This window comes from Neodiprion virginianus, chromosome 5 (genome assembly GCF_021901495.1).
Source record: "Neodiprion virginianus isolate iyNeoVirg1 chromosome 5, iyNeoVirg1.1, whole genome shotgun sequence".
Classification (NCBI taxonomy): domain Eukaryota; kingdom Metazoa; phylum Arthropoda; class Insecta; order Hymenoptera; family Diprionidae; genus Neodiprion; species Neodiprion virginianus.
Genome location: NC_060881.1, coordinates 11,506,277 through 11,521,725, shown reverse-complemented (window position 1 = coordinate 11,521,725; position 15,449 = coordinate 11,506,277). Strand labels below are relative to the sequence as shown.

At 34.5% G+C, this 15,449-nt stretch overlaps 1 protein-coding gene across 4 annotated transcripts in view; it reads left to right on the top strand.

Annotated features, from left to right (window-relative positions):
• LOC124304540 (telomerase-binding protein EST1A-like) overlaps positions 1–13,415 on the top strand; it is a 255,119-nt gene extending 241,704 nt beyond the window's left edge. For 3 of the 4 annotated variants that reach the window (XM_046762915.1, XM_046762916.1, XM_046762913.1), the window contains 3 exons: positions 674–894; positions 5,370–5,454; positions 8,177–13,415. In XM_046762915.1, coding sequence (XP_046618871.1) covers positions 674–894; positions 5,370–5,454; positions 8,177–8,313 — 443 coding nt within the window. In that variant the 3' untranslated portion in view covers positions 8,314–13,415. The remainder of the gene's footprint in view (positions 1–673; positions 895–5,369; positions 5,455–8,176) is intronic. The other variant, XM_046762914.1, reaches the window with a different exon arrangement.
• Positions 13,416–15,449: the final 2,034 nt, after the last annotated feature.

Genomic DNA, 15,449 nt, shown 5'->3' with positions numbered 1-15,449 from the left:
AAATAAGCCGATAGGAGCAATGGGTGAGGCGTCTGCAAAAAAAAAGGATGTTGCGGTGATCACTCTTGCGCTGCAATGGATCATCTGAAACCAACAAAAGAGGGGGGATCTTTAGTTAGTGATATAATGCTCCGGATGAGCGAAGGGTTTTGAAAAATTTCAATTTTTCACAAAATGGCGGACGTTGACAGTCAAAAGTGTTCTTTTGACCAAAATTTCATTCACATTTGTGGTTATAAAAAAAAAAAAAAATTGTCCAAAAAAAATCCTTCGTTCATCCGGAGGACAACTATGTATAGAACAAGTGAGACAAATTTCAAACCGATCGGTAAAGCCGTTCTCGAGTTACAGTCATCACCGAATTCGAAACATGGTTTCGAGAAAAACGGGTTTAAAGTTTTGAGTACGATTTGTATGCAGATACGAAATTTATTGTTTAAGTTACATTGAATTGTCTATTCCTGGGCCATGTACCGCGCCTTCCTCCGCTTTGTTAGCTGCACCTATAGCAATTTTTGAGAAATGAGGTTTGTTTGATTTAAAGATAGTCGAAATGTGCCTCGGAAAAAGTTAATATTTTTACCATTGATGCTAAATACTCTAATTGATGAAAAATAATTGTTGAGACTTGAAAAACCCCTTATTCAACCTCTCTAACTTTTTGTTACTCTAGTTCTCAACGAGCTGGAGGGTCTTGCTCGCGGAGGAGACGCTCGCGATTGCCCGCCGGCTTCGAGAGCTGCCCTGAACCCTGAGCACGTCGCCAGGGTTGCCGAGAGATCGAGGGTGGCCCTGGCCTTTGCTCGCAGCAAAAATCCAGCAGTGCGTTGTCTTACAACGAGGGGAACGGTCCTAACGTCGAGCACCTTTACCGTCGAGGAAGACGTCGATCAGGTAATATTCACTGTATATTTATTCGGCCGCACTAACCTTGCTTGGAATTCCCGCATATCGATTACGTGACATGATCCCACGTCAGTGAAAAAATCGGAGGGGACTTTTTTTTTGCAAACAAAAGATTGGTCCATCGTATCTTCAGTCTCCAATCCAGGATTTGCCTCTTCTATCTACATATCTACACGTTTACGTTTATTCTCCATTTCTAAAGAGAAGTTGCACAATATGACATGTAGATCCTTAAAATCATCAAAATAAAAGCTTGTACAGTTTTAGGCCACAGTAAAAAGATTTTTATATCAACGTTTCACTAAATATATGCGTTTGTTGGCGAGGGAAAAATATTGAAAAAGTGTATTTTCCACATGTTTTATTTCCGAACAATGCGGAGAAACAACCGTTGAAGCATGCACACAATCGAAGTTCTCCATTTTACACACTAGGGCTTTCTTTGCGTATGCGCACTTTCGAAAAACTCAATTTTACGCACTGCGTAATTGGCCGTAAGTTATCACCCCCAATTTTACGCGCTATCCATCGCGCCTTCGCTGCTTCTCAAAAATTCTCAAAATCGCCATCCGCCATGAATTCGATCGGATAAGATTTAGAGATCCCCCGTTCGAGTTTTCATTTTTACATGGAAATAACGCGTAGAAAAATGCTTAACGTAACTGACCGTCGATTTGACTTGAAAATATAGACGAAAATGAAAAATATCAAGAGACCTTTTTTGTAGGCAACAATATTTAGTATAAAAAAGGACGTCAGATATTTTACTCAAGTTTGCATATTTTGAGAATAATTGTGACTTAAAACTAAAAAAAATCGAAAAATCGAAAATAATCGTATTAAATTCAGAGAAAATAAAAGTGGTTGGAATGATACAAATTTTATTTTCTCTGAATTAAATACGATTATTTTTTATCGTTTTTAACATTTTAGAAAACTTTCATTTTCTCTGAATTTAATACGACTCGTCTTAATCGTTTTTATCATTTTAAAAAAATTGATCTTCTCTGAATCCGATACTGTTATTTGTGAATTTTCAATTTTTTCAGTTTTAAGTAACGACAGTTCTTAAAATATGCAAAATTGACAAAAATATTTAGACACCGTTTTGGTACCAAATATTGTTTCCTACAAAAAATGTATCTCAATACTTTTCAGTTTCGTTTATATTTTCACGCGAAATCATCGGTGAGTTAAGTGAGGCATTTTTTTACCTATTATTTCAATGTCAAAACAAAACCTCGAAAGCGGAACCTCTAAATCTTATCCGATAAAACTCAGATGGGTGCCCATCTTTAGGGGTCGTTTTTACAACCTTAAAGTGTTTAATGGCAGTTAAAAATAAATACGTGTCGCTTAATCTTTAGTTTACTATAAAATGTTACAAAAGAAATTAAATCAGAGAGATCAATCAGGGATGCTTTTCTTGTGAGTAGCAAAATCAGTTCTTGGCTCGTACCTCTCATGGTGGTGCATGACAGTGGGTATATATAATAGATACATACCTATATCTCTAGCTAGTGCGCATACTGGACCCAGCAGGCGCCCATGGTCGACATCGCTTTGGATGTCACACACGAGACCTTCAGAGACGATTTCGTCGGTAAATTTGGAGTCACTGATTCTGAGACGATCAGTTTCATGGACTGGTTGGTTGCGTTGAAAATGGTGAATCCGTCCGTCGATCTAACCCAAAAATATTAAATTCAACGTTCATGGGTTATGTTATGCTTATTGGAGAACTGTAACAAACCATACTCCTGAGCTTTCCACGTCGACAATAGTCATTCCTTTTCTTCGATGTTATTATAGTCACCCCAAAAATAAAAAGTGGAGTTTTCACGAGATCTCGAGGATACAAAATACAGAATCACCTCTTACCATTTTTGCATGTGTGGGTGTGCGTGTCTTTCTTTAACTTCCCGTTTCTCTGATTTTAGAGAAAATAGGAAGTTATTGTAATCACCCCGAAAATGAAAAGTTGAGTTCTCAATAGATCTCCACGTTTTGAGGTCCGGAGAATCACCTCCAACCATTTTAAAATGGAGGTCTGTGTGTGTGTATGTATGTATGTACGTCCGTGATCAATTTTTTGTCCGACGATATCTCGAGAACGAGTAGTTAGATTTTGATGAACTTGGTCTTAATCGACGCACCTCTTTCAGACTTAGACCTGATTATATTTTGACTGTGATTGCTTTAGTAGTTTTTGAATAATTTTTAAAAATCAAATTCACTAAAATAAATTAAAAATGGTGTTATCTTGGCAACGGATGAACGGATTTGCATGAAAATTGGCATCCGAAGGTGTTTGGGGTCGCTGATCACATATCTGAAGTCACATTTGTAAAATAAAGATTTCACGTAGTAAATAGGCTCGAAAAAAATTAAAACATTCGGAGTTTGATGAAAATTGAAAAATTCATGTTCTTTGGGTCGCTGATTACGAATCTGAAGTCGGATTCGCGAAATGCGTAATGGCAGATTCAAAATTCGAGACTCTACCTCGACTTCGTGCTGCCGTCAGACTCGCAGTGCGCAAAACGCTCGTTTGGCCTCTCGTATCGAAATATACTAGTTTCGAGCACAAATAACTGGAAGTTCAAATGCTGGCTCACAGTCAACCCAAATCCGCTTGTTTTACATTTATTTACCATATTACATTTGTTAATGTTTTGAAACGAATGAATGGATGAAACATATCTCAGCGGAAAGTTCTTGGTTACATTATGCAATGACCTTTGGCATACAATTCAACGGTGTGTTTTACCTGTCTCATGTCTTCTTCGTTTTTTTTCTCGATGCCACTTATACAAAGTCTCTTTCTGAAATGCTGGGAGCAATGCTGATATATATAACAATAAAGGCTTATTCATATAAATTAATTCGTGATCGGAAAAAAATCAGGTAAATACGCACTCTGCGATCATGCTTTATGCAAACGAGCGATGAGCTTTTTGGCTAAAACCGACTATTTTCTTAAATTTAATCGATCATTCTCAGAACCTCTTATCAAATACATTTCTTACAATTAATGGACGCCTAATTATAAATCGAATTTGATAAATGAGGAAAATGAAGAGTCAGTTACGTCGGGATATTTTTGGAATCAACGTTTTCTCAGGGAGTTCAATTTATGTCATTTAGAATGAGAGCAATTGGTGATCTCTACGAAGAATGATCAGAAGCGGAACATCAACATTTTTTGGCAATGACAGTAATGTATAAATTACTATTTTTCAGCAAATTGATTAGCGGTTTTATCAATTCTAATTTTGCGTTGCGTAATCGGGTTTCATTTCAATAGTTAGCTTTACTTCATTGTACAAAACAGAATGTATTCGAACGAAATTTATTTGCAACGAATTATATTCTGAAGAAAAACTCAATATTTACGACAAGACAATGAAAGTATTTGTATCTGTGTACTTATTGAGAAACGATGGGTAAATATTCAAACTTTAATTTAACTGTCGCATCATTTTTGACAGATTAGATTAATTTAAACTGAATTGTAGGTCATTTTTCTGAATTCAGTACGATAAAGATTGAACGCTTTCAACTGATATCGGCATGTATAAATCTCATCTGAAATATTTGCCGCAATTTTTCAAAAACTTGGTTGGCAATTCAAGTAATTTCAATTGATCCATATTACAAGAATTCAAGACATTTAATTATAATTTGTGATTATTTTTAATATTCGATAGAATATTGCCATGGCAGGTCACAAAGTTATTTGTCTGTTGTTTAGAATATAGTCAACATATTCTGAAAACTTTTTCCATTTGGTAAAAGTGGAAAAATTACTGCCGTGTTCACTATTCCGGCGAAATGAGAGAGTAGTGCAGTTTTTTGTTGATGTTCCTAAAGTTTCCTATCAAAGTTTCTGTAAAAATGCTTGGAGTTACTAGATCGACAGTTCAATTCACCACGGCGAAAAATTGTAGTTACAAAAATGACAGTAACGTAAACAACAAAAGCGCGCCAGTCCCCAAATCAGTAAATGCAACAGTAAGTTTTTTCTTGTAAAATACTCTGTTGAAGCTGAAAAGGATATTAGGATCGAGGGCATTATTATACCAAAAATTAATATAAGAGTGATTGCCAAAACTTCAACTAATTATTCAACGTAGACTTGGTTTGAAAAATTTATCCAACGACATTTGATTTGAGCATTGGAGTCTATGACGACATTTGAGGTCTAGTCCGGTAGCATCAGACTGAACTTGGTCTATATTTAATATCAATTATAGTTTAATTGACAGGCTAAACGACGTTGAAATTATTGGAAATTAGAATCTCCGACGTGAAATTATTCGATTCTAACTCACCGTTTCGTGTGATATTATCTGAGCGACATTGCTTATGCGCCGCCAGTTTTACATTTCATGCTCACTCTCTCACGTCAAAAGTCACCGTTCATGGTACCTAAAAGTCAGGCATTGCTTTATTTGTTTCAGGGCGGTTTAACAAGGAACGACGACAGAATTCTGGCAACCTGTTTAAGCTTATGTCGAACTAGCAGCAAGGAGTATACCAGCGTTGGTAAGTTGTAAAAAATTACTTACATTAGGTGGTTAAAGCACCTCCAATTTCTCATATCAGGCTCAATCGCATCGCAGATTGCGAGAGTTATGTTTATCAGTTTCCAAACTCAGAAGGGAGATAGTTTAAAAATTAAAAATTATTAGTGGTTAGTGAATTTTGTGCCGGATTTTTCTAATTCATAGGAGTTGGTCGAGTCAATTCGGTTTTTCGAAACCCGCTAAAGCGGAGTGTTGGAGAAATTTACGAAGATATGAAATCATGATCTATAGTCAGTCGGGCATTTCGAAAAACTTCAACGAGTCTCTAACCCTCATCCATTTTGATTTTTGAATTGTTTCTTTGTGCGAACGCTTGAAATTTAGGCTATACTGACAAATTTCTTCAGGTTCTTCCTCACTTTCAAAAACTAATTGTTTTTTAAGCAATTCAAATTTGAAATTAAGGCGGAGCATGGAAAAATATTTTCTACCAAACCTATCGAGTCGTAAACCGTCTTCAGAACTTTTTTTCTCTTCGACACCGGAAGTACTAATTGTCCGATCTCAGATGAACTTTCATAAAACCAGGTAATCCTTGTATTCTTATAAAGGATTTTTCCTGAGAATTCCTGAAAATTTCATCACGGTAGTACAAAATATAAATGGTCATTGTTCCCAAACTCAATGTCCATCCATCTACACTAAGGTTTCGGAAAAGGAAAAAATGTATGCAGAATTTTGTGTCAAAATTTACGCAAAATCGGAATGGGGATTCTGCAACTACACAGTTTTTTTGCAGTACGGAAAAATTGTGTACTCTCGGTGTCAGAAAAAGATTGAAAAAAAAAATTGAATGAGGTTCACAACTTGACCGGTTTTGTACAAGACATTTTCGATTTTTCCATGTGACTTCTGGGTAACGAACTAAAAAACCTGAAAAATAAACATATTCCCCAAGTTAAGATTTCGAAAAAATCATATCTCACAAAGCAATTCTCGAAAAAAATTTGAAATTATTTATCATTAATTCCTACGTCAGGAGCATTGACACAGAAAATGAATTGAAAAATCATCAGGGAAAGGAGACTGGTCGGGTTTTCTAAATGACTCTTGTCGTGGATCAAATTTTACCATGGTCTTTTATTCTTTACTTGAAAACCACTAAATTAACGACCTAGACAACCTAACAATTAAATTAAGACCTAGAATTCCGAGAACTCTGGGATTGTCAGGAAATTTCATCCATAACGAGGAAAACTTTACATAAAAGTACAATATGATATGACAATGAGTTAGCCATGTGTGTAAGCCAGTATTGTTAGGTAAGTTGAATGTTCCTAACTTTTGTTCATTTTCAAATAACATCTAAATGACAAATATAAATCTTTGGAATGTTGTAACATCGAAGTATTTCAGTACAATATGGCGAATTCGCTGCGGTTTTATTGTGTTAACGTCAACGGTATAGTAGTACCTTAAAGTACATACAACGAGCTTGTCATTTTTTTCTTTTTTGCTGTCATTCTTCGTTAATTTTTGAGCCGGTTTAAAAAAGTTATGTTTTATTAACTACTATTACGATTTAATTTATTGTTTTAGAACTTTCGGGATGCTTCGAAAAATCTGAAAATAGTATTGAAAAATTTATAGGCAAAGTCTCAAAGATTTTAAGAACTACAAACACCACATCTGACAGGGTGTTGCGATCTCTTTGCAATGACTCCTGAAATTCTCTACAATTTTTTATCGTGTTTCAGAGGGTCCCGAAAAACCCAATGATACCCCGTTTGCATGGTACTCAAATTTTTGAAATTCTGCATCCAATTTTCTGTGATTTTGTAAAATTTTTAAAAGTAACGTGAAAATTCCAAGTCCATCGGTATGTATTGAAGTGGCAACAAATTTGTGAACGCTCATCATTTGACGCTAGCGGAAACCGCAAGAAAATCCCCATATATTCATATTGTTATTGTAAAATAATCATGAAAAACATTCAAATTTGGTTCTGGAATACTTGGAAAAGACAATAAATTTCAGATTCCATGTTTCTACGGTCACTTTTCAGATAGGGAAACTTATATTCAAGTAACGAAACACGTTCCCAAGTTGTAGAATACATTTATATAACGCGAGGATGTCTTGCGCGTTTTTCCATCTATGTTTTCATTACAGAAAGTATGCGTTTCTATGACGGTCGAGTGAGTCTGCGAATGCGCATGCGCCTGTAAGTCCTCGGAGTTGAAAGTGGTATTTTCTGTATTGCGCGCATGCGCAGTCACGAATCAATCTGACATTACACGACCCTAACCCCAATTTCGTGCTTCGTGAAAAAACGCGTAACACAGGCACTCTTCTTATGTAAAGAATCGTGTGCAACAAGGAGGTAATGGTCTTTTGCCTCACGTTTTTGTAATACTCGCCTTCGGTTCGTATGCACACACACCTACAACTGATATTGCAAACTTACGCTGGGCCAAAAAATACCGAGTTTGCCTCCTTGTTACACAATATACTATTTCACGAAGAATTTACCAAAGGCACTCCGCTTAGCGATCGTGGCGACACAGAAATTTCAATTCTTAAATTACGTATTTTGTAATTACTATTTTTTTTTTCTCCCACTCACGTGTGATTTCAAAAAGCACATGTGCATTCTGTATCTAGGAAGTTGTACAATTTTTATCCAGTTCTTTGTTCTTCTAATTTTTTTTAAATAAACAAAAAAAAAATAACTTTTTCAGCAGAAGGCCAACCTCGTAGGCTACGACGCGAGGTAGTATTACTTACGGAAGATAGAAATCTTCGAGTGAAAGCATTGGCACGAGATGTCCCTGTCCGTGAAGTACTAGACTTCGTGCAGTGGGCCAGTCTTGGATGATTGCCGACCGCCAAGTTCGCTTTCTAGTAGAAAAAAAAAATTAATAAAAAAATAAGGATAGTAATGAACAGAAAAATCAATGGAAATAAAGATAAATGGATGAAATAAAATCAAACATCGGCCCATCTCGCAACAGCAGACAGAGATCTTCATTGCCACCAAGACGATGCATCTGGCCGTTGGTATGACGTAAGTGTCGCGTTGTATCATATCCTTGCTTCAAGGTGTTTAGTGGGACGTTTACTGGACTTGTTACACGTTGCTGTCGTTTAGTACTTTATGATTTCGGTCCCATACGATCGGGAGGAAAAGAAACAAGTCAGCCTTACGCTAGTATTGTTGTTATCATTATTACTATTATTATTATTACCAATGTCTCAAATAGTAATTGTACAGGTTTAAGATGTCAATGAATTTTTGGAATTTTTTTTCACTGGGCCGTTCTCTTTCTCATCTCGTAATATGTATATTCACACACGTGTGTATTGTAATAGCGATGGTAAGATAACACGAAGCGAAAGTGAGAATTCGCAGTATAATAGAATTTTGTGTGTTTGTGTGTGTTCGTGTGTTGACCAAGGCTTTCATCTTTTATTACGTGTTATACACATAGGGTGATTAATTTTAACATTATATTCTAAGTCCTGACTTTTTCGTGATTTACTTTTATCGAAGCGTCCTTGCTGTTTCTTTTTTCCTTTCCGTAAGCTCCCTAGCTTATTTCTGGGGCTAGTGTGATGTGAGTCAAGTTTTTGTTTTCTTTTTTCGATCTACTATATACTATCATACTTATGGTCATAGCCTATTTGAACAGCATAATGTGATCTGTTCCTGTTTTTCCCATCCCCCGATATTTAGAGCCATCACCGCGATACCTAACGAAGCGAAAGCGAACCTGTGAATCCCTTCTTAATAATATTGACAAATCATAGCGCAGCTGAGAATTGCAGTGGCGGTTTTATATGTGCGTATACATAACACCGTATCTTAAAGTACAGAGAAAACCATTTAATAATTGACTAAACGAAAATTACCAGAACGAAAAACAAACAAATTCAGTGGGAATGAAACTAGACATCTCGAGAAGATAACGAGAAGACACACACCAGTAGCGAGGGCTTCGATCGGACATTGAAACACTGGCATTTCTCTGATTTTCACTTACGGTGTAGACACCTAAGTCCTGTAAACGTATACCTATTATTGTTTAATCGCGCAGGTCATTTATTGTGACTGAATTATTATTTGTAATCATGTTTATAATATTATAATATTATGTATATAATTTGTAACATTTTTCGATCGTGTGTATTATTATAGGTATATACACTTGTTATACCTTTTTTTATTTTTTGTCTTTTTTAAAAATGAAATCATATTCATGTGTGGAAACATCGGATGGCTTTAATTCCATCGTTACACACCATAGACGTGTAGATTTAAAATGTTATACTTGATACTTGGCGCATAAATCTACTGAGTCTTTTGATGTTATTTTCATTGTGATATCATTGGTATTTTCTCAAGTATTTCAATCGCGGCACATCTCACTCTCACCGTACCTTAGACTCCCATCCTGCGATTAGATACAGATGGATTACATTGAAAAAAAAAAAGAAAAAACAAAATAAAACGAGTCAAAGAAAACCGAGTGAAAAGAGAAGAAAAAATAACAAATGCCTCGTTATACGCGTAGTGGTTATCGCATTCGTAGACATGTAGATAAACCTACAAATATCTACAATTTCTGAGATTTTCAGACACACTTATTGATTTTTTTTCTTCAAGCGGTCCTATCGTAATTATTATGACTATTAGTGGTCCAGTATTGATGAACGGATTTAGTTTATCGCTGATCAATCGGGTCTTTTCAACTATGAACGAAATAAATTTCTAGTACGTCTTTTTATCGTGCATAAGTAGATATTTGCATTATTTTCGACACCGTGATTGTGTATAATGGAAAATTAATCGGAGAAAGGAGCGAGTCGTCAGTTACGATTATAATACTTAAACCGCACGATTTTTTTCTCAATTTAAAATTCCATAGGAATTTAGTAAAGAAATCAACCAACGGAAACTGCGCAACGGCACATTGAGAAAAGTTAAGAAAGAAGGCGAATGGCTAGCATGTAGATCGTTTGTGGTTGAAAAAAAAAAAAAAAAAAAAAACGAATGAAACTAAGAAAAAGAATTTTTTCAAAAAAAAGATTGTATTTTTTACCACTTTTTATAATATTATATCTACTACATAAATATATTTACCAATTATAGGCTAATCCTCAGAATGGTAGGTTTCATTTCTATCATTGTGATGTTACTGTTCTCATCGATGTATCAACGTGAGCGCGAAATTCGAAAGCAGAACAGAAACGCCAAGGGGCTAGAAAAGGGAAGTAAGGTATAAGAATGAAAATAAAACTCCCAATATTCTGGCGGAAATTTAATAACTAGAACTCTTGATTACGTGTACTTTGGATAAGTTTTGGAGTAATTCTTAACGCACTATTTTAATGATATAATAACGCGAATAATCACATTCGTATTTTTCTAACACCGATTTACTATATGTTATTGCTGTAGTAATTATACTTATACATGTATCAAATTACACACGTGTATGTTGTGAATATCGACACATAACGTAGACGTAGAATTGTCAGTTTAATTATTTTTTTTTTCATCAAATTACTATTACTACACTACTACTTGACTATTAGGATTAAATTTTAATGCTTTGAACGACATGATAAGATACGATAGCATAGCGTAAGCGTTATAGTTATACGTTAAGAACGTTTAAGGAAGATATTAGCAAATATGCATACATTCCTAAAACTATTTCAATACCTAATCTAATTTTATAACTGAATCAAGTGTAACTAGCAAAGAAAAGAGAAAAAAAACGAAAGGAAAGATTTGTCGCTAATTTAATTCGTAGCTAATTCATATTTCTTTTGTCACGTTGTACAATACATTTCTCCACCAATTAAATTACGCATACATATATATCTGTATACACATATGTACTTTAAATCACACTGCATGCAGTACAGTTTTTATCATTATTGTTACGTATTCATATAGACAAAGCTCTATTAGCATCATTATCATTATGTACATAATGGTAGTATCCTATTTTTTGACAAGCCATAGAGACATGGTAACTTGATAATATTACACTACACTTATCTGTATCTTTATAGTGAAACGAGAATGATGTTTGCAAACGATATTTAGTGAAATCTATGCTGCTGTGTGCGTCGGATTGCGTAAGGGTACGATTTCGATGACACGAATGAATTTTAATGAATTAAATGAAGGAAAAAGGCTAAAAAGTGGAATAAGGTCAGACCGACATTAACGTCAGAATCTTATCATACGAAGAAGGGCAATACTTAATAGAAAAAGAAGTAGCTCGCTTATTCTCATTATCTTGCGGTTTCGTTTACACTTTGATGATCATTAAAAGCCGTTTCAATGTGTCAATGAAATGGCAACTCTAAAAACACAACTAGATACATTTTTCTTATCGAGAGTATCGCTATTTCCAAAATTACCTCAATTTTACATTTGTGCCGCCTACACAAGATCTATGACAATGAAAATGAACTCGTTTTTTTCTTTTTTTCTTCAAAATTAAATCGGCATCGAGTAACGTCAATAATAATTTGCAGTATTACAGCTCCCCTAATATATATCTTTTATCACGTTCAGCTCAATTTTCATATATTATATAATAATGTGTGTCTGCATAGTCGGTTTGCCAGTCAGCACATCACGTGTTTAAAATTAAGCCACGCGTCATGAAAAATATATATAGAAAAGCCGTAATAATAAAAATGGTCATTGACATGACACCATGCAAGCTGAATTTAGAAAAGAGAATGACAGAGAAGAAAACAAGTTTATCATCACTTTCATCGATTTTGTGTAAACGGAACACATGGCAATATGAAGTTTTTTTTGAAAATAGCGATACTGTGTAGAGAAAAATGTATCTCCTTGCGCTTTCGGAATTGTCTTTTCTCTGCCACATTACACCGATTTTTAATGATCGACTAGGACCTAACTCTCATATTTTTGTTTTTTCCGAATTTTTTCGTGGGTATAATGGGAGATCAGAAACACTTGACTTTTATCTGGTATAACATTGCTGGCACATTGGGGTCGTTGAAGACCCCAGCCAAAAATCGCTTGCTGTAACGAAGCAATTTAATATTTTGACTTGATTTTTTTTAGACCATTCACTCAAGTGTCTTTTAGAAGATAAAAAGGTCGCAACAGCAATTTTTTATTTTAATCGACCCCAAGGTGTCAGCATTGTTATGCCAGATAAGGGTGCCAGCTAAAGGTTAAAACAACTGTCTTACATTTTCATGAAAAATCTGTTCTTAACAATAACTGTCGAAAGTCTTGAAGAAACACCTCAATTATAAAATCTGTCGTGAGTAGCAAAAATGCTACTTTTTATTTCGATCATTTCGGCACAAGAGCCAGGATGGTAAACAATCTACTTCTAAGTGTTTAAAGACCAAGATTTTTTATTCAACAAAAGCGTGGAAAATTTCTGAACAGACCACTTTTAAATCCTAACAGTTAATTTCGTGCTTTTGCGTTTTCGTGCGTTTGCCTCGCGTATTTGCAATATTCGTCTTCGGCTCGCACAAGCATACCTGGCTTCGACTAGTATGTCTGCTCTCCTACGACTCATGTTATAAACTTACTTACTTTACATAAGTGAACTACTGTGCCTCCTCGATACACAATCTATTATTGTGTCCACGCTTTGGTCGAATTACGTATAGTTATCATTTTTTAGATTCTCTAAGACACCTTGAAAGTTTGATAAACTTTTCGATTCTAAATCCAAGAAATAGTAACTTTACTCTTAAAGGGAGTTTGAAAGAATTATTGCTGGTCGGAAAACATTTAAGATTTAATTTTTATAATTAGTATATACAGAAACAACATGTTTTCGTGCCTTGAACGATTAAAAATTTTTGTAGGTGTCTAGACACGTAGAACGAGTTTATTAGCCATCATCGGTTTTGTGGCAGAATGTTTGGAATAAAGCACAGAATTTTGGAGCATTTTTTCAGGTTTTACACTTTAGGCGTATTTCATGACATTCGACAATTGTTGCTCGCAAGGGATTTTTCATAAAAAAAAAAATTAATAATAATTTAGACGGCTTTAAGGTTCTACCATACCCTCAAATTTTTTCAAGAAAAACAAAAATGCAAGGGTTAGGATCTTGTTGAGCTCACATGGCACGCCCCCATATGTATGGCATAAATATGTATCAACTTAAGTAAGTTAAACTAATAAAAACAAATAGAAATCGATTTAAATTTGTTCAGTTAGAGGGAAAAAAGTGAAGAAAAAATCAATTGTTCAATGACTGGTACTTACGTGTTGATGCAATATCGTATACCTACTGGAACCGTTAATACCTAAAACCATGAATGTTTTCATCATTTTAATAGATAGGTAAGTAGATAGTTCAATAGTTCTATGTAGATGGTCTAAGCATTTATACGGCGTTTAATTAGTGATTATGCAAATAACTGTAGGATACGGAAAGACGAAAAAAGAAAAGAATAACAGAAAAATCGCAACCACAAGATACTAATAGTTGTACTGAACAATCATCACTGTAACAGCAGTAATGATAATATCTACTTTCATTATTGATAATAATAACAATAATCATAATAATATTAATAATAATTATATTACATATTATTTTAATGTTGAACGTGAAGATTTATCGTACTGACTGTATTATTCCAAAATGCTGCGTTATTGTTATCCATGCGACGCGACGCCGTTGTGTTGTGCAGTGTACACAATCCTAACCATCATGTGGTCTTGACGGATACAAATAATAATAGTAATAAATGAGAAGGAAACATATGTTACACATGATATATGAAAAACACGGACTTATACGTGTATGCATAATGCATGTATTTAGAATTCTAGAGACATAAAATAAATCAATAAAACAAACTACATTGCCGTTTCCACCAAAGACGCAATGTACAAAAGACATTACATGTGTACGTAAACATGAAAATGCAAGAGATTGTTTTTGTCTTGTGGTTTCTACGTATACACACACATATGTATCTGCACACCTATATGTGAAAATATATATGTACATATTATCATTATTATTATTATTATTATTATTATTATTATATTATATTATATTCACACTCAGGAACAGAGTCTTATGTAATTGATACGAATTAGAATATAATGTAGTTAGAATTTCATGTTTCTATAGGTAGTATTACCACTTTGATTATGTCAATAAATGAAAAGAATAATGTTGAAATTCTCAACTCCCGATTTTTACGTGTCCCGTGTATTTCCCTATTTTTTACATATTTAAACGTTGACTTAAATATTTAAACTGTCACTGTTTTATAAGGCGAAAGCTTATAGATACTAAATCAAGTATAAGGTATGTTTTACGTGAATTGAGTTATGAAGCTAAGTACTACTCTCTAATACCCGTTCACCTCATAGGTAAGATTATCAAAATTTTCTGCCGCTTGGTAGCGCCCTAGTCAGTGTCCCATTTGATTTTGTGAAATCTTACAGCGTCTCAAAACAATGAATGAAAACTAACATGGAACAAGTCAAATATAAGATGCGCTTAATTGAACGATTTTTTTTTTTTTTTACTATTTCACAATGTTAACAAATGAGAATTCAATGTGAATTATTGACATACTCGTGCCCATAATGAATTTTGAGGTTATGACGGCAAGGAACAGAGAGAATGTACTTATAGCAACAAATTACGTACAATCATCACGTTGCGGCATTCATTTCACGAAAAACTAGATTTTCTATATGGTCAATTGAAAAGCATAACTTCTGTAATTTTCGTTTTGCAGTAAAAAATATCACTTATAGAGGCACTTATTATTTACACAGTAGAAAACTTTCACTAATATCTGAATGCACTTACTACAAAAGATGCAGAGAAACATGAAACTTTACAGGAGACCGATGCCTTTTCACCAAAGATAGTAGGGCACAGTATTTCGCCAAAATTGCTGTCACTTTTGCTGTATGTTGTTGAATTGTAGTCAAAATCAAATGTCAACGAAATTTCC